Source organism: Lagenorhynchus albirostris, chromosome 21 (genome assembly GCF_949774975.1).
Source record: "Lagenorhynchus albirostris chromosome 21, mLagAlb1.1, whole genome shotgun sequence".
Classification (NCBI taxonomy): Eukaryota; Metazoa; Chordata; class Mammalia; order Artiodactyla; family Delphinidae; genus Lagenorhynchus; species Lagenorhynchus albirostris.
Genome location: NC_083115.1, coordinates 22,214,546 through 22,240,451, shown reverse-complemented (window position 1 = coordinate 22,240,451; position 25,906 = coordinate 22,214,546). Strand labels below are relative to the sequence as shown.

At 38.0% G+C, this 25,906-nt stretch overlaps 1 protein-coding gene across 6 annotated transcripts in view; it reads left to right on the top strand.

Moving 5' to 3' along the window:
* The window catches only part of PRIMPOL (primase and DNA directed polymerase), a 53,601-nt gene that overhangs the window by 4,546 nt on the left and 23,149 nt on the right, over nucleotides 1-25,906 (top strand). For 3 of the 6 annotated variants that reach the window (XM_060136689.1, XM_060136687.1, XM_060136690.1), the window contains exons 5-11: nucleotides 6,031-6,178; nucleotides 10,489-10,776; nucleotides 18,978-19,140; nucleotides 20,920-21,005; nucleotides 22,395-22,469; nucleotides 22,994-23,083; nucleotides 23,159-23,267. In XM_060136689.1, the coding sequence (XP_059992672.1) occupies nucleotides 6,031-6,178; nucleotides 10,489-10,776; nucleotides 18,978-19,140; nucleotides 20,920-21,005; nucleotides 22,395-22,469; nucleotides 22,994-23,083; nucleotides 23,159-23,267 (959 nt within the window). The remainder of the gene's footprint in view (nucleotides 1-6,030; nucleotides 6,179-10,488; nucleotides 10,777-18,977; nucleotides 19,141-20,919; nucleotides 21,006-22,394; nucleotides 22,470-22,993; nucleotides 23,084-23,158; nucleotides 23,268-25,906) is intronic. The other 3 variants (XM_060136688.1, XM_060136692.1, XM_060136693.1) reach the window with 2 other exon arrangements.

Below are 25,906 nucleotides of genomic sequence, written 5' to 3'. Positions count from 1 at the left end.
TCTTTTCATTCACTCATTCAGTCATTAAATGAATCCAACCTATGTAATATATAGGTTCTGTGTTTCTCCTCATTTTTCTTGTTACTCTTCCTTTTGACTTCGTTTCTTAATGCCACTTCTCTGAGTAAACTTCTGGAAAGGAGGAAGGTTCAGTTTATGTCCATATATTTTGTAATATTGCTGTATCAAAAAAAACTGAGAGGACTTCCTGGTGGCGAAGTGGTTAAGAATCCGCCTGCTAATGCAGGGGACATGGGTTCAATCCCTGGTCCGGGAAGATCCCACATGCCGCGGAGCAACTAAGCCTGTGCGCCACAGCTACTGAGCCTGCGCTCTAGAGCCCATGCGCTGCAAATACTGAAGCCCGTGTGCCTAGAGCCCGTGCTCCGCAAAGAGAAGCCACTGCAATGAGAAGCCCGTGCACCGCAACAAAGAATAGCCCTGCTCGCCACAACTAGAGAAAGCCCGCGCACAGCAACGTAGACCCAATGCAGCCAAAAATAAATACATTAAAAAAAACCCAAAAAACTGAGAAAGGTGGCAGTTTGGGAATTTTCTGTTTCTTAATTATATATTCTTTTGCATTACAAATAGTGGACTCTGGTGAAGATTAGGTGAAGTAATTTTTACTGAAAAATTGAGTACTAAGATAAACTTCAAGAAAATTTTGATAAAAATAGTATCAGAAGTTTCGAGCTGGCAGAAATTTTGGAAACTCTTCTGTCTTACATTATCATAAATGAGGAGCTAAAGCCTAGAGAGACTTAATTCCAACTCCAGGTCCAACAACTAGTTACTGGCAAAACCTGGTCTAGAACTACAATTATCATTTCTCTTTGTTTTTCACAAAGAGAAAAAGTGTAGTTCTAGTATATATTTTTGATTTAGCAGTGTCAACCCATATTCCTTTTATTATTTAGTAATAAAAGGAATATGGGCTTGTGCAACTAAGCTCTATTAGGTTCGTTTATAAAATCTTTTAAGATTGTATTAGGATGTACTAAAATTATATTGACTATTATTTGGACTCAAAGTAGGTATTAACATTAACTATTTTTTGTTTTAGATGTTAGCTGTAGATGACTCATTTTATAGTGTTAAAAATACATCCAAATTAGAATGTTTTTGATTAAAAATATCTGCTGATTTTGTCGGATCTCTACATGTTTTATTTTAAATTTATTTGAAAAATGTATGCAAATACTGGTTTTTAAAAAAATCATAATGTCAGCTTTCTCCTGACTTTGAAGCAAAAGAAATATACATAAGTTCCCCCCAGCCCTCCCAAAAAACAACAGAAAAGTTATGTTTTTCTTAAGATAGCCATTGGACCCTTAAAAATAAATTTAAATGTTTTATTTCATTATAGTTGGTAAGTTGTATTTAATTTTTAACCTTAATTACGTTTTTAATAATCCATAGATATTGACTCTTTTCTAGTGTATGATACACTTCTACAGTCTAAGGTAGGATTTGTTAAGTGGGCTCTGTGTGGCCACCAAGGAATTAAGGTTCAGAGATTTTCACTGGCACTTTAATATGGTGATACTGTTAAAAAAAGAAGTATTAGTATTTCATTGTATTAGAAACTAGAAACTTATCCCTAATGGAATCAACACTAGTACAAATCCCATTTGTAACAAGAATAAACACTGGTACGGCAAAGATCATGTAGCTGTTTAAATTTTTTTCCTCCTAATTCTTTATACAATCTTATCCAAATTAGTCTTGAACAACTCATCTTTAACATCAACAAAAGTTGGAAAAAGTTGTAGAAATCTGAGTTTAAAATTACACAGCATTTTAATTTAACACACTCATGTTGGTAGAAAAGTTATTAGGATTATTTTACTTAATATAACCTTTACAAATGATTATATTGAAATTAATTTCATTTACTGGTTACTGTGTATGTAACAAGTGTATAATACAAAGAGTACTTTTCCTTTAGCGTCTCTGTGTGAGGAGGCATAGGTTAGCTGTTATCACAACAGATGGTTAATAAATAACTGGCTAATAATAACTAGTGATAATATGTAATGCCCTTTGATACTGACACTTTTTAACTGACAATTCCAGTAAGCCACTTCTGCCAGATGGAATGACTTCTGGTGCTAAAGCATTTTATAAAACTATGTTGACAGGTAACATTGCTCAAATAATCATATATTTTTAACTTCTGGATTTTACAACTTAAATATTTAAATAAATTAAAAACTTTTAAAGTTGAGGTATAATTGATTTACAATAATATATTAGTTTCAGGTGTACAATAGTGATTCAAAATTTTTACAGACTATACTCCATTTATAGTTATTATAAAATATTGGCTATATTCCCTGTAACTTAAAATTTTATTTAAAATTTAACTTGGAAAAAAGAACTTAATGGGACTACAATTACTTTTATTATCTACAGTTATTACATTTATTCTGTATAGCTCCAAAGTACATAACTAGACTTTATTCATTTATCAAAATTTTTTCAGCCTCTTAGTGTCAGTGTGCCTAGGCATTAACAATACAATGGCTAGCCCAAAAAGACATGATTTCTGCCTTCACAGAATTTATCATGTAATGGAGGATAATAAGTTAGGATAGATTTAGCTGCCATAATAAAGACCTAAAATTAAAGGGGCATAAACAAGATAGAAAGTTATTTCTCTCTCATGTAACACCTGGATGTGACTCCATTGTATTAGGGGACTAGGCCTATTGCTTTGCTCTTCCTAAGATGCCATTATTTACATTGTCCAAGATGGCTCAGCATTGCTGTGTCTACATTTTAGACAGTAGAAAATGGGGAAGGGGTGAGCATGCCCCTTTCCTTTAAGATTATAATGTAGAAGTGGAATATTTTCCTTCTGCTCACATCCTGTTGGCCAGAACTTAATCACATGGCCACACCTTACTGCAAGGGAGTCTGGGGAACATGGTCTTTATTCTCGATGATCTCATATCTAGCTAATAATCAGGGTTCTATTTACAGAAGCAGGAGAGAACAGATCCTGAGGGATATTCTCTATGATATAGAGGAAACCTATCAAAATAATCACGAAAATTGCAGCTGTGTAAGTACTACAACTAGAGGTAGAATATATATGGGGCAATTTGATGTAGATAAGGAAATTGAGGAAGATTTCTCTGAGAAAGAATTTACTGAAGAAGAGTAGGATCAGAGAGCATGATGGGAGGTGGTATGCTATAATACCAAAATAACGTTAATAAACACAATTTACTGCATAACTATTCGGTATCTAAGTGTTTGGCAGTGTACAGACATTTTTGCTAATTCCAAGATAACCCTGTGTGGTGTTTCTTTTTTTTTTTTCAAACATCTTTTTGGAGTATAATTGCTTTACAATGGTGCGTTAGTTTCTGCCTTATAACAGAGTGAATCAGTTATACATATACATATGTCCCCATGTTTCCCCTCTTGCATCTCCCTCCCTCCCACCCTCCCTATCCCACCCCTCTAGGTGGTCACAAAGCACCGAGCTGATCTCCCGGTGCTATGCGGCTGCTTCCCACTAGTTACCTGTTTTACATTTGGTAGTGTATATATGTCCATGCCACTCTCTCACTTCGTCCCGGCTTACGTATCCCCCTCCCTGTATCCTCAAGTCCATTCTCTAGTACGTTTGCATCTTTATTCCTGTCTTGCCCCTAGGTTCTTCATGACCTTTTTTTTTTTTAATATTCCATATATATGTGTTAGCATACTGTATTTGTTTTTCTCTTTCTGACTTACTTCACTCTGTATGACAGACTCTAGGTCCATCTACCTCACTACAAATGATTTCATTTGTTTTTATGGCTGAGTAATATTTCATTGTATATATGTGCCACATCTTCTTTATCCATTCATCTGTCGATGGACACTTGGGTTGCTTCCATGTCCTGGCTATTGTAAATAGAGCTGCAGTGAACATTTTGGTACATGACTCTTTGAATTATGGTTTTCTCAGGGTATATGCCCAGTAGTGGGATTGCTGGGTCGTATGGTAGTTCTATTTGTAGTTTTTTAAGGAACCTCCATACTGTTCTCCATAGTGGCTGTATCAATTTACATTCCCACCAACAGTGTAAGAGGGTTTCCTTTTCTCCACACCCTCTCCAGCATTTATTGTTTGTAGATTTTTTGATGATGGCCATTCTGACTCGTGTGAGATGATATCTCATTGTAGTTTTGATTTGCATTTCTCTAATGATTAGTGATGTTGAGCATCCTTTCATGTGTTTGTTGGCACTCTGTATATCTTCTTTGGAGAAATGTCTATTTAGGTCTTCTGCCCGCTTTTGGATTGGGTTGTTTGTTTTTTTGATATTGAGCTGCATGAGCTGCTTGTAAATTTTGGAGATTAATCCTTTGTCAGTTGCTTCATTTGCAAATATTTTCTCCCATTCTGAGGGTTGTTTTTTCGTCTTGTTTATGGTTTCCTTTGCTGTGCAAAAGCTTTTAAGTTTCATTAGGTCCCATTTGTTTATTTTTGTTTTTATCTCCATTTCTCTAGGAGGTGGGTCAAAAGGGATCTTGCTGTGATTTATGTCATAGAGTGTTCTGCCTATGTTTTCTTCTAAGAGTTCGATAGTGGCTGGCCTTACATTTAGGTCTTGAATCCATTTTGAGTTTATTTTTGTGTATGGTGTTAGGGAGTGTTCTAGTTTCATTCTTTTACATGTACCTGTGCAGTTTTCCCAGCACCACTTAGTGAAGAGGCTGTCTTTTCTCCACTGTATACTCTTGCCTCCTTTATCAAAGATAAGGTGACCATATGTGCGTGGGTCTATCTCTGGGCTTTCTGTCCTGTTCCATTGATCTGTATTTCTGTTTTTGTGCCAGTGCCATACCTGTGTGGTGTTTCTTAGTACCTTCGTTTTGCAAAAGAGAAGACTGAGGCTTCAGAAGTGACATGTTCTGTGGCTGCACAGCTGATGCTTTTAAGCAGTTACGTGTGCCAGCATTGGGCCAACTCTTTACTCCCATTTTCTCTTTGCTCCCTACAATAACCTGAAATGTTAGGTTCTATTATTATCCCATTTTGCAGTTGAGGAATATTAGGTTTGGACTTGACTAAAGCGACAGAGCTGGTAAGCGGCAAAGCCAGAACTCAAACCTTTCTGACTCCTAATCGTGTGCTCCTAACCCTGTGCTCGCTACCTTCCTATGATGCGTAACTGCTTTCATTAGCATCACCTAGCCCTGGAGGCCACATTCTCGGACGCAGATTTGGGGTCAGTGTGCATGAGCAACTTTCTGAAAACTAAAACTAGAAACAATGGAATTGTGACTTTTTAACTCATAGATAATATTTAAAGAGATGCTTAGGACTTCCCTGGTGGCACAGTGGATAAAGACTCTGTTGCTCCCAATGCAGGGGGCCTGGATTCGATCCCTGGTCAGGGAACTAGATGCCACATGCATGCCACAGCTAAGGAGCCCACCTGCCGCAACTAAGACCTGGTGCAACCAAACAACAAATAAATAAATACATAAATAAAATTTATAAAAAGAGGTGCTTAAAAAGAAATATTTTGATTTTGATTTTAGAGATTAATGTATAAGATAAATTGAATTCTGAGAGGCCTTTAACCCTGAGAGCCTATGCATTTTTTTTTTTTTTTTTTTTTTTGGCGGTACGCGGGCCTCTCAATGTTGTGGCCTCTCCCGTTGTGGAGCACAGGCTCCGGACGCACAGGCTCAGCGGCCATGGCTCACAGGCCCAGCCGCTCCGTGGCATGTGGGATCTTCCTGGACCGGGGCACGAACCCGTGTCCCCTGCATCGGCAGGCGGACTCTCAACCACTGCGCCACCAGGGAAGCCCAAGCCTATGCATTTTTAACATAAACATGTATAATAATTTAAATATGTATATTTCAGTACATAAGTAATTCAGTAAAATTGTTATGTAATAATCTGATATCAAAATAAAAAACAGATTAGACTTGTACCAAGATATTTGAATTTTGCTCATGGAAAAATTTTGAAACAAAAAACACTAATTATTGATGTTTTACTTGTGTTTTCAGCATGTTTGTAGAGCACTTCAACAGTTTTACAGGGTTAGTTGTTCAGCTGAAGATGTTCTCAACTTGGATTCTAGCACCAATGAAAAATTTAGCCGCCATTTAATATTTCAACTCCATGATGTGGCATTTAAAGATAATATTCATGTTGGTAAGTGTACTGTTTTTTTTAAAAAGTCACAGTTATATTAAAAACGTATGCTTCCCTTTCCTCTTAAAGTTTTTTATTTGTCAGGTTTTATGGTCATTAACCTGTCCTAAAAAAATGAATCATGATTTTTCATGTTTTCAGGATTGGCCTTTAGTTCTAGATCTATCTTCCTATTCTAGATACATTTTAGACACATTAATGTACTCAGGATATCCTTGGCATTAGTGCCTCTTGCTGTAGATACTGGGATGGCCATGCATGCCCTGGTCCTGGTTTCTGTTCCAACAGGAGTCCTTTCAGAAGTTTTCTGGGTAATGCAGGAGAGGCCTAATTCAAGTCTTATCTGTGATGCTGACTCAGATCTGGATTTCTGACCTTCGCTTTAGCCTCGCCTTAGCTTTTAGTACATGAGAACTGGGCTTGGGTTCCAGGCCACACTAATGAAGCCTTATTTATTGTTCCAGGCCAAATCTTAGGGTTGGAGAGAAGTGTAGATGTGTAAGCCTGAAAGTGTAACCAGAGGATTAATTCCAGGACTGGACATTTAGAGATATAGGCCCAGGTATAAAATGAAGTCAGTCCAAAGGGGAACAGATAGGCAGAAAGGGAACACTGAAAACCAAGGTCTGAATAAAAGCAAAAATCCTGAGTGTGTATCAGAGCAGGGGTAGGGCAAGCAGATGATTGACTGAAGTTCAGGTAACAGGTAATCCATTTCAGAACAAGTGTCTGACAGTTTCCAGAGTACCAAAGGCAAAAGGCATGAACATAGTCACTAAAAGACTGGCATAAAAGTCAACGTCAATTGCTAGATTAGGGTAACACTAGGTCACAGTGGCCTAGTGTGCTGTATACCTAGGACTCCTTATTATCTCCCCATTTTCTGTTAGCTTAGTTGGACATTTCTTCTCTGTCTCTTTCTTTCATCCCTTGGATATTAATAATTGTTGAATCTGTCCTTGTCCCTTTGTTCACTCCATCTGTAACCTTAATGATCATCCACCGTCATGGCTTCAGTTCCCATCTGTGTGTTGATGGCTCAAGTCTTTATGTGCAGCCAAGACAGTTCTCCCATTAAACATCCCCACACAGACACTTGAAACTCAGTGTATCCTAGACCAGTCTCCTCATCTTTTCTCCCAAACTTGCTCCTTCTCCTGTGAGGTGTATATCTGAGTGGTACGACCATTCACCCAGTTACCCAAGTGGAAATGCTGTGTCTTGCTTACTTCTTTAGTCAGCTAGCTAGAGTGATCTGATCATACTACTGTGTGCCTCAAACCCTTCCAGGATTATTCCTTGCCTTCAGGGAAAAGTCCAGGTGTCTTAGTTTGCATGATGAGGCCCGTTGTGCACTGGCCTCATCTCTCACCACTTGGCACTTCTAACTGTCCTTCACTTAGCTCCCACGGGGGCCACATTTTCTCTAGTCCTTAGGCCTCTGCACTTTTTGACACTGCTGTCTGACAAGTTCACCTGGTCTGTTAAGACTCAGTGTAGGTATTGTCATCTGAGAAGCCTTTTCTGTCACATCCCAAAACCCTAAGACTTAGGTTCATGTTCCCTCTGGGCTGCAGAGCATGCCCAGTGCCTATCATGCCAAAGGGTTCACCACTTCCTGGGGTAATTTCTTGTTTTGTCTTCTCTAGTCTACTTAATGTTTCTTTAGGGCATGAATTGTTTCTTATTCACTATTGTATTTCCAGAGCTTATCAGACAGTAATGTCTTTATCAGTAATAATAATATAACAGTAGCAGCAGCAGCAGCAGCTACCATAAATACAAGAAGTCATTTAATATTTGCTGAATGAATGACTGAATGTTAGGTGGCTCTGCTGTCTGGTGCGGGGGTAGAGTCCTAAGCAGGTATTTCTTTGATTCCTATTTACTCCTTGTGGTCTGCTCTGGCTCCTAGCCACGAGGCTAAGCACGGAGATTTGCTGCTAGGCGGAAGAGGAGAGTGGAAATTTGACCAGTAATGAGCAGTGTCTCCTACTGATGTTGAAGCTGGGCTTTAAATCAGATTCCATCAGGCAAAGATAAGGAAGGCTTTACTGTCAGAACAGCGTAAGCAAAAGTGTAGAGGTAAGAGTTCGTGACTAATTTGGGGAGCAGCTAGTGTGGCTGGAGTGGGAGACATGGTCAGACCTGGTAAACGGGATGCCATCTGCGGCTTCGGTCCTCCAGAATTACGAACTGTCAGAACCAGAGATGCAGAGGTTATGAAATAGTCCAGATTCACCACTTTGGTTCCCCTCCCTCAATGTATCTCTTGGTGACATTTCCACTTCCTTTTGTCAACCTTTCAGAAAGAGGAATTAGGAACTGTAAGATCATAGAATGTTAGCAAGATGTACAAATTTGATCTCCTTGAAATACTTTCCTACCAGCCTGCCATAGAACCTGAAATTTCTGTGATCGATACGTTCTTTTGAGTTATTCCCAGCCAATAAAATTGTCCCTGTATTAATGATGAGGTGAGGGTGATACTATTGGGAAGGGCAGCAGAAAGCAGAGTAGTTTGCTGGAGCCGGTGTTAGTATTAAGGTGGTTACACCGTCCATTGTCCTAGCCCGGCCTCCTAAGCACAGTCTTGGCAACTGGTTCTGCAGCCACGCCTTCTTGGTGTCAAGTAGGTGTAATTTTACATTTCCAGGAAAATTTACTTTATCAATTTATGTTTGGACTGCTTTATTGTCCTTTGATGTATCATGATTTCTTTTTACTCAGTGTTTACCTTATTTCCCTCATTCCAGAGATAATCATGTCTGTGTATGATTGCAAGGATCAAATTCTTTTGCTTTCATTTTGATTTTTAGTTTTAGAAGATAGTGGATTTGTTTCTTTGAGGAGGGAAGTAATTAAGTCTAATTTGGAGAAAGAATTTTGAACTTAGAGCATGTGTATCTTATGATTTAAGGGTTCAATCTGTCTGGTAAATAAAGTGACAAGCCCAGACTATACCAATTTTAAAGACTAAAGTTAAGTTTTTCTTATGGTAGTGTATTTCTCCAGTATTGTTATGCGTGAAGCAACTTAACCAGATGGTTATTTGATTTTATGATACAAATTATGAGAGTTGAAAGAAGCTCTGGATTGTCATACCATCTTTTCTATGTAAAGATAGCGCCACTCATATTTAGAGCTCTTAGAATAAATGTTGAAATACAATAGATGTATTTACTTGCTTTAGTTCTGGACTTTAGTTATTGGGCCACAACTTGCTCATGACCAGTTATCGGGAGAGGCAGGAGGAGCAAGAACCTTAAACTGATGGCTGTGAATGTCCAGGTTCTTGGGGTGCGTCATGCGAGTGAAGGAGAGAAGATATAAGTCCTGAGAAATTTGCTGACGTCCTGACATGGGGAGAGTGTGGCAGCACTGTTTACTTGTGTAAACCTTGCATTCTTTTTTTTTTTTTTTTTAACATTAAACACACTGAAGCTTTAATAGAAGACGTTATTCAGTAATAAAGAAAATATTCAGCTGGTATCCAATTCAAAATCCTTTTAAATCCTAATCAAAGTTTTTTTTTTTTTAACATCTTTATTGGGGTATAATTGCTTTACAATGGTGTGTTAGTTTCTGCTTTATAACAAAGTGAATCAGTTATACATATACATATGTTCCCATATCTCTTCCCTCTTGCGTCTCCCTCCCTCCCACCCTCCCTATCCCACCCCTCCAGTCGGAACCTTGCATTCTTTAATCATTGATTGTGATTGTAAATTCTACTCAATTTGTATTCATTAAAATGGTGCTTTTTTGGTGACAGAGCATTTGGCCTAGGCCCATACTAGCAACATTGACAAATTGTCTCACATTAACCTTCCCTTCTAAGATGATTTGTTTACAAGTTACACCAAACTCCCCTGTCAAAGGGAATTTAAAAAGTAAATGATTACACAAGAGGAAGTAAGTATAGGAAAGGTGCGTTACAGTTTATAATAACAACTCAGTTGTTTTTTTTTGTTTGTTTGTTTTTGCGTTACGCGGGCCTCTCACTGTTGTGGCCTCTCCTGTTGCGGAGCACAGGCTCCAGACCTGCAGGCTCAGGGGCCATGGCTCCCGGGCCCAGCCGCTCCGCAGCATGTGGGATCTTCCTGGATCGGGGCACGAACCTGTGTCCCCTGCATCGGCAGGTGGACTCTCAACCACTGCGCCACCATGGAAGACCAACAACTCAGTTTTAAAACCAGAAATTGAAAGTAGAAGCCTTACTGTGTAAAATTGTCCTGTGTAGATTTGTGCCTAGATCTTGTTATAGTTTGCAGAAAAGAATTAGATTAACCTTTTTATTTTTCCTTTAGGTAATTTTGTGAGAAAAATGTTAGAGCCTGCTTTTCACTTAATTGCTAGTGAAGATGATGATATGACTCCAGAGACAATGGGCCATGAATTTTCCCATTTTTCTGAAACACCAGTTAAACAAGGAATTTCCTTTAGCAAAAAGTCCACAGATAAGGATATGGGAGAGAGCTGGACAACGAATTCAAAGAAACTGGAGAGGCTGGAGTCAGCTAAGCAAAGCAGTCCTGATCTTTCATTTTTAATTGTGAAGAATAACGTAGGAGAAAAGCATCTTTTTGTAGATCTAGGTAAGTAGAATTGACAGCTGTCTGTTGGACTTGTGTACTTCTGTGAGAGACCAGTCAGTGTCCACCTGTCACTTTGCTTAGGATTCTTACTACCACCACTGCTCCACAACGACTGGGGTCACTAGCAGAATGTGATCAGTGAGCTCAGGTGCAGGAAATCTAGTAGGTTTCTGTTAGGAGATCTTAAAGGGGTGCTGTGGGACCTAAGCAGCAGGCTGGCCTGAGCTCCAGAAGAGAATGGTTGTGGCTGGCTCCTGCTCTGAAATGTTCACAGGATTCATGACAGGGGACAGTTGGATAGCAGTCTCCAGTGCTGCTGACAGGTTTAATTAGATGAAATAAATTGTAAAAATAGGTACAATGTAAAAATGGAGCTATTAGGTGGCAAAGTAAGCCTGGCGTTTTCTGCACTGAAGAGCTTTGCAGGGTTATTTCATCAACTTGCTCCTATGATAAAACTGGTGGCTTCTTCAGCTGTGCTCTCGTCTGCCCTGCTTGCTTCTGGTCTCTGAATCTGAGGATGTATGAAGCACTGGCACAGGACCTCAGCCTGTTTAGGTAACACACAGGCCAATCAGGACCCCTAATTCAGCTGAGCTCCAATTTGGTGAACTAAACCTCATTTTTATGTTGAGTTCTAGCTTGTGATTTGAAAAACCATAAGAGCAGCATTTTTGCCATTGATAGTTAGAGCAACTCAGAGAGCTTCAGTGTCTACAAGTTGAAGAAAAGGAGATTTAAGCTATAATCAAGATTACCAGGCCAATCAGGCTGAGAATAGGAAGTGTTCCTGCTGTATTGCATATCTTTCTAGCACCCCTGACAACCAAGTATAAGAATTTGGAAATAAAACAGGCATTCCTTGTTTTATGACACTTCACAGATACTGTGTTTTTTACAAATTAAAGGTTTGTGACAGCCCTGAGTCAACCACTGATATCGCAATTTTTCCAACAGCATTTACTCACTTTGTGTCTCTGTTTCACATTTGGTAATTCTTGCAATATTTTATACTTTTTCATTATTATTTGTTTTGATGATCTATGATTAGTGATCTTTGATGTTACTACGATGACTCGCTGAAGCCTCAGATGGTGGTTAGCACTTTTTTAGTTACAAAGTATTTCTTAAGGTATGTATATTTTTAAAGACTGCTATTATACCCTTAATAGACTATAATGTAATATAAACATAACTTTTATAAGCACTGGGAAGCGAAAAAATTCGTGTGACTTTATTCTGATATTTGCTTTTATTGTGGCGTTCTGGAACTGAACCCACAGTAGCTCTGAAGTATGCCTGTAGCTTTCAGTGTACAGGTCTTTCACCTCTTTGGTTAAATTTATTCCTAGATACTTTATTCTTTTTGATGCAATTGTAAGTGGGATTGTTTTCTTATTTTCTCTTTCGATAGTTTGTTATTAGTGTATAGAAACACCACAGATTTCTGTATATTGATTTTGTATCCTGCAGCTTTACTGAATTCATTTATTCAAACATTTTTTTGGTAGAGTCTTTAGGGTTTTCTACATATAGATGATCCCTGACTTAATGATGGTTTGACCTACCACTTTTTTTTCCCCACTTAAAATTTTTTGACTTTACAGTGGTGTAAAAGTAATGTATTCAGTGGAAACCGTACTTCGAATTTTCAGTTTCGATGTCTTCCTGGTCTAGTGATATGTGCCCTCTTGTGATGCTGGGCAGTGACAGTTAGCTGCAGCTCACGGTCAGCCATGCAGTCAGGTGATAAGATCAGTCACAATCATTTTGTATCCAGACGACCATTCTGTTCTTTTTACTTTCAATATACTATTCAATAAATTACATGAGGTATTCAGTGCTTTATTACAGAATAGGCTTTGTGTTAGATGATTTTGCCCAACTGTAGGCTAATGTAAGTGTTCTGAGCACATTTAATGTAGGCTAGGCTAAGCTATGATATTCAGTAGGTTAGGTGTATTAAATGTGTTTTCAACTTATTTGTTGGGATGTAACCAGTTGTTAGTTGAGGCAGACCTGTATAATATCAAGTATACAATATATCTGCAAACAATGATGGTTTTACTTCTTCCTTTACAATTTGGATGCTTTTTTTCTTTCTTTTCTTGCCCAAGTGCTGTGGCTAGGAGTTCCAATACTACATTGAATAAAAATGGCGAGAGTGTGCATCCTTGTCTTGTTCCTGATCTTAGAGGGAAAACTTTCAGTTTTTCACTGCTGAGTATTTCTAATTGTGGACTTGTCATATGTGGCCTTTATGTTGGGTATGTTTCCTCTGTATCTGCTTTATTGAAAGTTTTTATCATAAGCGGATGTCGAATTTTGTCAAATGCTTTTTCTGCATCTGTTGAGATGATCATATGATTTTTATCCTTCATTTGTTAATGTGTTGTTACCTCACATTGATTGATTTGTGGATGTTGGACTGTCCTTGCATCCCTGGAATAAATCCCACTTGATCATGGTGTATGATCCTTTTAATGTAGTGTTCAAGTTGGTTTGCTAATATGTTGTTGAGGATTTTTTGATCTATGTTCATCAGTGATATTGGCCTGTAGTTTTCTTTTCTTATGGTATCCTTGTCTAGTTTTGCTCTCGGGGAATTTTGGTCTTGTAAGTTTGGACATGTTCCCTCTTCTGTTTTTTGTAAGAGTTTGAGAAGGATTGGTATTCTTTGAATCTTTGATAGAATTCACATTTGAAGCCATCTGATCCTAGACTTTGCTTTGTTGGGAGGTTTTTGTTAACTGATTCAGTGTCCTTACTAGTACTTGGTCCATTCAGATTTTCGATTTCTCCATGATTCAGTCTTGGCAGGTTGTATGCTTCTAGGAATTTATTCATTTACTCTAGGTTGTCCTATTTGTTGGCATATAATTATTCATGGTAGTCTCTTATGGTCCTTTGTGTCAGTTGTAACATCTCCTCTTTCATTTCTGATTTTATTTATATGAGTCCTCTCGTTTTCTTGGTGAATCTACCTAAGGTTTATCAATTTTGTTTATCTTTTCAAAGAACCAGCTCTTGGTTTCATCTTTTTGTTTTTTTTTTTTTTTAGTCTCTATTTGTTTCTGCTCTGATCTTTTATTTCTTTCTGTCTACTAACTTTGGGCTTCATTTGGTTTTATTTTTGTAGTTCCTTGATGTATAATTTTAGATTGTTTATTTGAGATTTTTCTTGTTTCTTGAAGTAGGCCTATATCACTGTTAACTTCCCTCTTAGAACTGCTTTTGTTGCATCCTGTACATTTTGGTATGTTGTGTTTCCATTTTCTTTTATCTCAAGGTATTTTTTTATTTCTCCTTTAATTTTTGTTGACCCATTGTTTACTCATTAGCATGTTATTTAATCTCCACATACAAGTGAATTTTCCAGTTTTCTTCTTGTAATTAATTTTTAGTTTCACACCACTGTGGTCAGAAAAGATGCTTGATGTGATTTCAGTCTTCTTAAATTTGTTAAGACTTGCTGTGGCCTAACATATGATCTGTCCTGGAGACGGTTCCATGTGCATTTCAGAAGAATGTATATTCTGTTGCTTTTGAATGGAATGTTCTGTAAAGTCCATCTGATCTAATGTGTCGTTTAAGGCTAATATTTCCTTACTGATTTTCTTTCTGGATGCTCTATCCATTGAAGTAAGTGGGGTATTAAATTTTTCTACTATTATTATATTGCTGTCTATTTCTCCCTTTAGGTTTGTTAATATTTGCTTTATATATTTAGATGCTCCTATGTTGGGTGTATATAAGTATTTACAAATGTCCTTTTCTTGTATTGATCCCTTAATCAGTTATCATTATGTAATGCTCTTCTTTGTCTCTTATTACAGTCTTTGTTTTAAGTCTGTTTTGTCTGATACAAGTATAGCTATTCCAGCTTTCTTTTTGCTTCTCTTTGTTTGGAATATCTTTTTTTACCCCTTCACTTTCAGCCTGTGTGTATCCTTATGTCTGAAGTGCATCTCTTGTAGGCAGCATATAGATAGGTCTTGTTTTGCTTTTTTGTTTGTTTTTGTTTTTTAAAGGAAAGCCAACGTTGGGCGAAGATGTGGAATCTCTTTTTTTTTTAATTTATTTTTATTTTTGGTTGTGTTGGGTCTTCGTTTCTGTGCGAGGGCTTTCTCTAGTTGCGGCAGGCGGGGGCCACTCTTCATCACGGTGCACGGGCCTCTCACTATCACGGCCTCTCGTTGCGGAGCACAGGCTCCAGACGCACAGGCTCAGTAGTTATGGCTCATGGGCTTGGTTGCTCCGTGGCATGTGGGATCTTCCCAGACCAGGGCTTGAACCCGTGTTGCCTGCATTGGCAGGCAGATTCTCAACCACTGTGCCACCAGGGAAGCCCGGTCTTGTTTTTTTATTCATTTAGCCACTCTGTATCTTTTGATTGGAGAATTTAGTCCATTTACACTTAATTATTGATAGGTATGTACTTATTGCCATATTGTTAATAGTTTTCTGCTGTTTTGTAGTTCCTCTGTTCCCTTCTACTTTTCTTGCTCTCTCCCTTTGTGGTTTGATGACTTTTCTAGTGGTATACTTAGTTTCCTTTTGTCATTTTTTGTATTATCTACTATAGGTTTTTACTTTTTGGTTACCATGAGGCTTGCATATAACTTATAACAGTTTATTTTAAGTTGATAACAATCATTTAATTTTTTTGGCTGCATTGGGTCTTCGTTGCTGCGCACGGGCTTCCTCTAGTTGCGGTGAGTGGGGGCTACTCTTTGTTGTGGTGCATGGGCTTCTCATTGCGGTGGCTTCTCTTGTTGTGGAGCATGGGCTCTAGGCGTGTGGGCTTCAGTAGCTGTGGCATGTGGGCTCAGTAGTTGTGGCTGATAGGCTCTAGAGTGCAGGCTCAGTAGTTGTGACGCATGGGCTTAGTTGCTCTGTGGCATGTGGGATCTTCCCAGACCAGGGCTTGAACCCATGTCCCTGCATTGGCAGGGGGATTCTTAACCACTGTGCCACCAGGGAAGTCCCTAGTTTTATAAGTCTTAATCCACTACCTTTACTATATATTTACCTTTACCAGTGAGATTTATACTTTCTTTCTTAAAAAAAAAAAGACTTATTTATTTATTTATTTTTGGCATGTCAGGTCTTAGTTATGGCATGCAGGATCTTTGTTGAGGCATGTGGGATCTTTGATTGTGGTGTGCGGGCTTCTCTCTAGTTGTGGTGTGTGGGTTTTCTCTCTCTAGTTGTGGCGTTCAGGCTCCAGGGCACGTGGGCTCTGTAGTTCTGGCGCTCGGGTTCCAGAGCGTATAGGCTCTATAGTTTGCAGTACGCAGGCTCTCTGTTTGAGGTGCGTGAGCTCAGAAGTTGTGGCGCACGTGGGCTTAGTTGCCCTGCGGCACGTGGGTCTTAGTTCCTTGACCAGAGAACCTGCATCCCCGGCATTGGAAGGTGAATTCTTTACCACTGGACTACCAGGGAAGTCCCCATATGTTTTCTTGTTACTAATTAACACCCCTTTTATTTTTTCAGTTTAAGGAAGTCCCTTTAATATTTTTACAAGGCTGGTTTAGTGGTGTGGTGGTGAACTCCTTTAGCCTTTATTTATCTGGGAAACTTTCTCTCTCCTTCAATTATAAATGATAACTTCAGGTAGAGTATTCTTGGTTGGAAATTTTTTTTTATGTCAGCCAGATTGAATATATCATACCACTCCCTTCTGGAGTAATAGTCTTATGGGGGTTCCCTTGTATGTAACAAGTTTTTTCTCTTGCTACTTTAAGATTCTCTCCCTTTAACTTTTGGCATTTTAATTATAATGTGTCTTGGTATGGGTCTCTTTGGATTGATCTTATTTGGAACTCTCTGGGCTTCCTGTATCTGTATGTCCGTTTCCTTCCCCAGGTTAGGGGTGTTTTCAGCCATTATTTCTTCAAATAAGTCTTCTGTTCCTTTCTGTCTCTGTCTCTTTTTTCCTCTAGGACTCCTTTAATGTGAATGTTAGTCTGCTTGATGTTGTCCCATAAATCCCTTAAGCAGTCTTCACTTTTTTTTCCATTCTTTTCTTTTTTTGCTGCTCTGATTGGATGAGTTCCTCTGCCCTGTGTTCGAGTTCACTGATCCTCTCTTTTCCTTCATCTAGTCTGCCATAGAACCCCTCTAGTGTATTTTTCAGTTCACTTACGGTATTCTTCAGTTCTTTGATTTATGTTTGGTACTTTCTTATATTTTCTCTTTGTTGAAGTTCTCATCGTGTTCCTCCATTCTTTCCTGAGTTCAGCAAGCATCTTTATGACCATTATTTTGAACTCTTTTATCAGGTGAGTTACTTTTCTCTGTTTCATTAAGATTTTTTCCCCTGAGGTTTTATCTTGTTCTTTCATTTGGAATATATTCCTCTGTTTCTTCATTTTGCTTGACTCTCTGTGTTGGTTTCTACCCATTAGATGCAACAACCACTTCTCCCAGTCTTGAAGGGTTGGCCTTGTGTAGAAGATGAACTTTATTATTCAGTCGTGTCTTAGCTCATGTTGTCACAAACCTCTGTGCTTGTCCAAGCAGCCTATATATATATATATATATACACACTTTTTTTTTTTTTGTGGTATGCGGACCTCTCACTGTTGTGGCCTCTCCCATTGTGAAGCACAGGCTCCAGACGCACAGGCCCAGTGGCCATGGCTCATGGGCCTAGCCGCTCCACGGCATGTGGGATCTTCCCGGACTGGGGCATGAACCCATGTCCCCTGCATCAGCAGGTGGACTGTCAACCACTGCGCCACCAGGGAAGCCCCCTATTATATTTTTAATAGCTCCTAGTAACTGAGTGTGTGCCAAGAGCAGTCAGTGCCCCAAAGGGGAGGATCTCAGTCAGCACCTAGATTCAAGCTGATTGGAAGCCAGACCTTCAGGCAGCAGCTTTTAAAAAATGCAAATATATACACTCCTGTGGGACCACAAGCCTAAGCCCTTGCTAGTCACCAGAGCCAGGCAGTCTGGCTGGGCAGGAGTCACAAAATTTGGGGCTCCAGATGAGTGTATAAGCTCCTTTCTGAGAGATACTGGTGAGCTGTAGTGAGGTGGAGGGAGAGTGCCAAGATGGTGTCCACTGGCCTCCATTCCCTAAGAGCCCCTAAGCTCCAGGACAAGCAAATAGGCCTCTTTGTTAGAAAGACTGGGGGTGTGTTTAAGTCTGCTGTCTGTGCAGTACGCTGGGAGTGGTAGTCTACCAAGAGCTGTCTCTCTGATTGTTACAGCTCCATGGGACCCAGGATCACAAGCTTCCCTAACCTCTAGAGCCAGGAGATCAAGGGGTGTCTGGATGGTAGCCACAGAAAGTGTGTCACCAGCTGTGAAAACCAGGGCAGCAGATGTGTGTAGAAGCTCCCCTCTGGGAGCTACTGGCACTCTGGATCATGGCAGAGGGAGAGCACAAAGATGGTACCCACTGCTGGAGCAAGGCAGAGGGGTGGTATGAAGACGGCACCTGCTGATAAAGTAAAAAAGAAAGATGGCTCCCTCCAGCTTTAGCAAGGCAGAAGGAGAGCAGGAAGGAGGTACCCAGCAGCCTCTATCCTTAGAGAATATCCCAACAGGACTTGCCCCTCAGACCAGTGCTTTAAAATTAGTAAATGAGTCTCTTTCACATAACGAATGGGCGCTTTTCAATGGGCTGCTTCTGCACTTGACCCTGGGGCAGGTGAGTCTGCACGTGAGCCCTTTAAGAGCCGTTTTCAGTTTTCATGGCCCTGTGGGTCTCGTGGGTGTGAGCCAAGTTGGTCTTCAAATTCAGGTGTTTGGAGGGCTCATCTCTCAGGTGCTGGTCTTAAAAGTTGGGGTGCCTGATGTGGGGTATGAACCCTGTACGCCTTGGGGAGAAGTTCCGGGTTTGCGTTCCCTTCTGACTGTGTGCTGCCGTGCCTGGGGTGGGGTTTATGGTGAGAGTGCCTCTCAGCCTTTCCTATCTGCTTCCGTCTGAGTTCTCTGTCGTTTGTCTGATGTGAAGGGGCCATTCCGGTTTTCAGATTTTTTTCCACAGGAAATTGTTCTATGTATAGCTGTAGATTCAGTGTGTCCCTGGGAGAAGGTGAGTTCAGGATCTTCCTACGTCACTATCTTGAACCACAACCAGGTGTTTTTTCTAATAATACTATACAGAATTAACTTAATATTTGCTGACTATAAAAACAAATCACTGAAAACATGCATTCATATTGTTTTATTAATTTTTGATATAGGAGTTTATACAAGAAATAGAAACTTTCGACTGTATAAATCATCAAAAATAGGAAAGTATGTGCCTTTGGAGGTTGCTGAAGATAACAAATTTTATCCTGTACAATCGGAGAATATTTCCAAAGAAAATCAATATTTCCTCTCTGCTTTGGTCAGCAATGTCAGGTATACAGGACCAGAATTAAATCATTGTGTGTTCATGAATATTTATTAAGCAGTGAATGGCACTGTATATTACTAAAATGTGAATTGTATAAATTTTTTATATCTTGAGTAAAAGAAAGTCATTTCTTAAAATTCTACGTTAACTGTTCTTTTTTGTCCAGTAAATAATAATAGTAAAAGTTATTTTTTAACCATTTTTCTCTTTATATCCTTTTATGATTATATTTGATATATTTTCCAGTTTTTAAAAGTGATTCTATAAAAATGAAAAATGACTTGTATTGCATTTGGAAATGTAATTACTGTTAACATTTAATTTTCTTTCTATATATGCACATACAGAAATATAATTTACATAGCTCCTTCATTTAAAACATATTTCTTGAGATCATTATTTATATTGTTTTGTCACCTGTTTTATCCACTCAACATTATGTCATGAATATTTGTCAAGTTAATAATTACCAACAGTAAATTGTAAATAAAATTGTTGATGTGTATATAATTTTCCATTATACTGATATACTCTATTGTCAGTTCTGTTACTGAACATTTAAATTCCCATGTTTTGGTCATTTTTAAAAAGTGTGAAAGACATCTTTCAACAGAAATATATGCCTTTATTCCCCTTCACTCTGGGCTGGCCATTTTTGTTAGTGTAGGACATGTGGTTAAAGATCAGGCTGAATTGCCTCGCTGAATTAACTTGTTCTGATTCTTCTCCTTTTTGCCTTTCCTACATATAAGTTTAAAGAGAAATTCCATAGAGATAAATCTTAATAAAAATACTTAAAATACACTGCCATAAGGCAAGTTGTGTCCAAATGTTGATTTGATAGCAGTTACTCAGGAGGGTGGGAAGATACATTGTTTTTCTCTATATATTTATGGACTATTTGAGTTTTCATAACAAATCTTAGAAGTAACATCAAAGTCTTAGTTTCCTTACCTTTAAAATGGAAATAATATTAACATCTATTTCATGGAGTTGTGAGGATTAAATAAGAGCTGTATGTATGTGCTTACAACAGTGCCTGGCACATGGTCTCTGCTCAATAAATGTTAATTATTCGTCATATCTGAGATTCTAGAGGTAGCATCGTCCTAAAAATTACATGATTCTTGCTCCCCACTGTTGCTGGCACCAGAATAAGGTCACATTCTGTCATGTATGGGAAAAGCAACACAGTTGGTCTCTAATAACAGCCTGAAGTACAGGTAATCTCCTGATTACCAAATCTCATTTCTTTTGTAGTTTCAATGTTAATTTTACATAAGTGGAGAGTTCTTCTGAGTAGAGTTATCTTAATTGTCATTTGTGTATCCAACTAAATATCAGGTATTTTTCTTCCTGAAATAAAGGCTAAATTCTTTATGGTTATGAATGTATTTTCGCTTTCAGTTAATTTTAATCTATTTTCCCTTTGATTTCATCCCTCTCTTTTTCTTCCTATTATCCAGACTTTGTTAACATAAATTTCAAAGGCTCTGTATGTTTGGGGAATAGTTCATTCTGCAGCTTCAGCAGTCCTAGTGTCTTCTGATTTACTCTGTAGTAGAGGAAAGCATCAGTTTCAAATGATCACCAAACTACTCTTTTTTTGTAAGGGTTGGATTGGTGCTTTTGTAGGCAAATGTGGCATAAATATCCTAGAACAGTTATCTGTTGAACAAAGGATTTTATTATGAAATTATTTGAAATTGTGTCCTTTCGGTAGTCACGTCTCTTTAATTCTAATATATATTGTTACTTTTTGTTGTACCTATTTTCTTCTTCAGATTCTCAGATACTTTACGAATTCTGACATATGACATGTCTCAAAATAAACAACGAGTTGAGAATTTTAACCATACCAGTACTTCAGGTAATTTTAAGAAAACAATTTCCTATGAAAATTTAAGGATGCAAAATTTATTTTGCTTATAAATCTTAAATCTTAAGTATTCATATGTACTGATCCTTCAGAACAACTGGGTTTCTGTCCAAAATGGAAAAAGTATAAAAATTGATGTATTTTAAGCTTCTTTACTAATTTTCATTTTATGGTATTTTGGGGGAAAATATGAAAATGTAGATTGTTTATATAAAAAACACATATTAAAATGAAAAAACAAAGTTCTCTTCACCCCTCTGTCCACAATCAAAGATGGGTAACCACTGTTAATAACTGCCTGTTTAACCCAGCAGAGCTTTTCCTATATTTCCTGTATATGGAGAGCTTCTGCATTCTTTTTTTTTTTTTTCTGCGGTATGCGGGCCTCTCACTGTTGTGGCCTCTCCCATTGCGGAGCACAGGCCCCCGACGCGCAGGCTCAGCGGCCATGGCTCACGGGCCCAGCCGCTCCGTGGCATGTGGGATCTTCCCGGACCAGGGCACGAACCCGTGTCCCCTGCATCGGCAGGCGGACTCTCAACCACTGCGCCACCAGGGAAGCCCTGCGTTCTTTTAATGGCCATATAATTTTTCACAAAATCTATGTGTTCTTCATTCCTATACTGAAGAAAATATAGATCTTTTTCTAAGATATATATAAACTCTCCAGTAAATATTTTTATACACATATTTTGGGCTATCATTTATAGTAGTGGAACTGAAAATTTAAATGTACAACAAAATGGTTACATACTGTAAAATTGGTTACATACTGTAAAATACTCTATAGCCATTTGATTTAAATTTATAAAGCCTATATAATACGAAAAATGCCCATTTATGACGTTAAGACTCAAAATTATATGTGAGGTATGATCACAGGTTTATTTTAAAAATATGGATAACATTTTCTTATGTTTATTTTCCTCTGGTTGTTTAACAGTTATTTCTAGACATTCCTCTCATTTCTGCTGTAATATATTTTCCAAAATTTCTTAAATTATGTGTACTATTTTTGTAAGTGAAATCGGGCTTTATTTTAAGAAGAGTATTCTGTCTTTAAATTTAAGTAAGATTTTAAATAAATTATTTTTAATTATTCCATTAGAGTCTTAGAAAATATAATGAATGTCAGTGCTCTACAGCTAAAGAGCACTGGAGAACACACCTGTGGTAAGCTGAGTTTATTACTGGTCACCACGGTGGAGAATGCACACCATAGGAAACTGAGGGCATCTCAGTAAAAGGGTGTTAGAAAGGACTTATAGGATTCAGGCTTGAGTTAGATGCTTTTGAAGTCTCCAAGGAAGTGTGTTTGTTTTGAATTGGGTGCTGTCAGTGACAATTTTATGATTAAATATCTTGATAAATCTTATCTAGAAGGAAGGCCAACTACAGAGAGACTAAAGCTACAATTGGCAAAGAAGGAGCAGCTACTTACATTAGACAAGATAGGTGGGCACTTGGTCATTTTTGTGGTTTGGAAAATGTTCATATTTTGTCTGTGTTCATACATGAGTACAGAGTGGTGTTCTTATGTCTTGAATCATCATGGCCACAGAGTGACCTTATCTGATGTTGAAGTTCTGTGAAATAGTTTATGATTAATAGGAGAACACCAGGGCTGAGCTGTGAGTCCCCAGCCAGCTTGTAGCAACACCAAGGCCTCAATGATAATACTAGGACAGCTCCTGGATGCAAGGGACTGCTTTTCTCTTTATCAGAATGAAGCAAGCAACTGAAGTGATACTAAATGCTTTTTATGCAAATTAGCTAAAATTTGATTTAATTGAGAGGTCTGAATTTTACCTGCTTCCTTGTAAGAATCCATGACTGACTAAAAGACAAATTGCAGAGAAGGCCAAAAAAAACCAAAACGAACTGGCAGGGGCAGGTTGCAAAACCCCTAAACAACTTAAAATGTAACTCCTCATGTTTTAGCCGTTATGATTTATAATTAATTTTTCTTTTTGTTGCAGTAGAAACCATTGAAGGTTTTCAGTGTTCACCTTACCCTGAAATTGATCAATTTGTTCTCTTGTTGGTGAATAAAAATGGCATTAAAGGAGGTAAACAGTCTTATTCTTAATTAACTGTTATATGATACAATAATAATATCTTTAGAAACATTATTTGTGGTTCAGGAATTCGGCGCTGGAACTACTTTTTCCCAGAAGAATTATTGGTTTATGATATTTGTAAATACCGCTGGTGTGAAAACATTGGAAGAGCCCACAAGAGTAATAATATCATGTAAGTAATATTGTTTGAGTTCTGTGTGTTTAACCAGTATTATATTTTAAATGTTTATAATTTTTAAAGATGAGAATATAAAAGTGATTTTGTTATAATAGATTTAGTTGTAATTCAATTTATATTTTATTTGGTTTGTATTTATTTTTTTTTAGGAGTTTATTAATTTACTTTTGGCTGTGTTGGGTCTTCGTTTCTGTGCGAGGGCTTTCTCTAGTTGTGGCAAGCAGGGGCCACTCTTCATCGCGGTGCGCGGGCCTCTCACTATCGTGGCCTCTCTTGCTGCGGAGCACAGGCTCCAGACGCGCAGGCTCAATAGTTGTGGCTCATGGGCCTAGTTGCTCTGCGGCATATGGGATCCTCCCAGACCATGGCTCGAACCCGTGTCCCCTGCATTAGCAGGCAGATTCCCAACCACTGCGCCACCAGGGAAGCCCTGGTTTGTGTTTTTTAATATTTGAGTTTCTTATTACCTTGCCTCTAGCACATATCTTTATTTGTACTTTATTTGGTAAAATAATCCCTTAAATAGTAAAATTTTGAGGAAACTAAAGTAGAATTAAGTGGGGCTAGAAAGAAATGAGAGGTAGTAGCCATTGGCCCTTGACACCTATGGAGTCTAAATCAAAAGTGAGCAAATTTGGACCAGAAGGAAACTACTCCGTCAGTGTTTAAGAATTGGAGTTAAGGTTATGTTAACATGTTCAAGACAAAGAATGGTATAGAAGGGAACCAGTATTTATTGGGTGCTTGCTGTATATGCCACGCCCTGTTTTTAGAGTTTTCTTTTAAATGCCCCTGGCAAAAGGAGAGGAAGTAAAGGAAGAAGTAAAACCATAAGAATTTTAAATCATATGAGGAAATATTTAGAATAGGGATAAAATAGAAACCCAGTAGTTATCATTTATGATGTGAGAAATTTTGCTATGTTTTAATACATAATGTCGAAGCTCAGACTTTGATATATCAAGCTTTTATAGCACATGAGCCAGATATGAGAAAATGATCATGAAGCTTTTGTTAGAAAGCCGGAAAACATCTTCGATATTATTATTCAGTGCTATATTATATATGTAGATTAATTCAGTAAAGAAAAAAAAACTTTAAAAACTATATGCTCAGTGCAGAAAGCTGTAACAGAAAAACACAAAAGACAAGACCACCCATAGTCCCAGAACCAGTAATATCTATGGTTAAGATTTTGGTGTATCTTTCTAGTCTTTTTTCTATGCATGAAAGTTTTCCAGAAAATCATTATCATACAATGATCATCTTTTAACTTCTTGAGATACTTAGGTTGCTGTATGTTTCTTTCTGAAGAATTACCAGGTTGTATTATGTATCCACAGTATATTCTTTCTCTTAACTGTGAGATACATCATATATGTAAAAGTGTGTATATAATGTATTGATATATGTACATTTTAAGAACTAATACTAAAATGATAACTTGCCATATCTGTCACTCACCATAAGAAACAAAATTTATCCAAACCTCAGAAGTACCTTGTGGGCCCAGCCCCAGTTTGTTTAGAGATTATAGCTATTATCCTGGATTTTGTGTTAATCTTTCCCTTGCTGCTCTTTATGGTTTTTCCATATATATTTGTATCTCCAAACAGTGTATTATTTCATTTTACATTTTTTTGAATCTTAGGTAAATTGCATCCTTTGACTTGCTTTTTTGGTCAACATTGTATTTGTGAAGTTCATCCATACTATACTGCAGCATGTAGCTGTTGCTTATTCTTGTTTTCATCATTGTATATGATGTCATTATACAAATATAAATATACCAGGTCATCTATTGTCCTACTATTTGGCTTGCTGCTATAAACAGTGAAGCTACAAATAGTCTTGTATATATCACTTAGTGCACATATGCAAGTTTTTCAAAATATTTCTAAAACTAGAACTGCTGTGTCATAGATATGCACATATTTAATTTTATTAGATAATAAATTATTTTTCCACATGGTCACACTACTTTACACTCCCACCAGCAGTGTTTTCAGATTTTGTACTGGTCCATATTCTTACCAAAACCTTATTATTGTTAGATTTAAAAAATTTGTTTTGCTAATCTGGTGAGTTTAAAATGATATTGTAGTTTTCATCTGAATTTCCCTGATTACTAACAAATTTGAGGATTGGATTGTCAAACCTCACTCATACGAATCAGAGATCTTACCCAATGATAAGCTTTACTGGTAGCTTTAAAGATATAAGGAAGCAAAGGCACAGGTGAAGCAGAGTGAGGCCTGGGACATCTGGCACGGTGACCCAGCTCCTTCCTGCACTGGATGCTTTTCTCTAACTCAGGTTGAAAGCTGAGGCAGAAGTGAGCAGTCACAGTACACAGCAGGCAGCTTTGAAGTTATGAAACATCTGTGTTTTATATTCATAGTTACATAGCATGTGTGACATGTCCAGGGAGCCATGCCTTATAAATCCAGACTCTAGGTTTGTTTACCATATGCAGAAACATCCTGTGAAGAACATTCTACGTAGATAAGGACTCTCAACTTAGCAAATTGCCATTGGTCCCCAGACTTTCTCAGTTATGTTGCCCTTAGTATTGTAATAATTTTTTCACATTGCTCCAAGGACAAAAGAAATACCTAACAGTTTGTTTATTA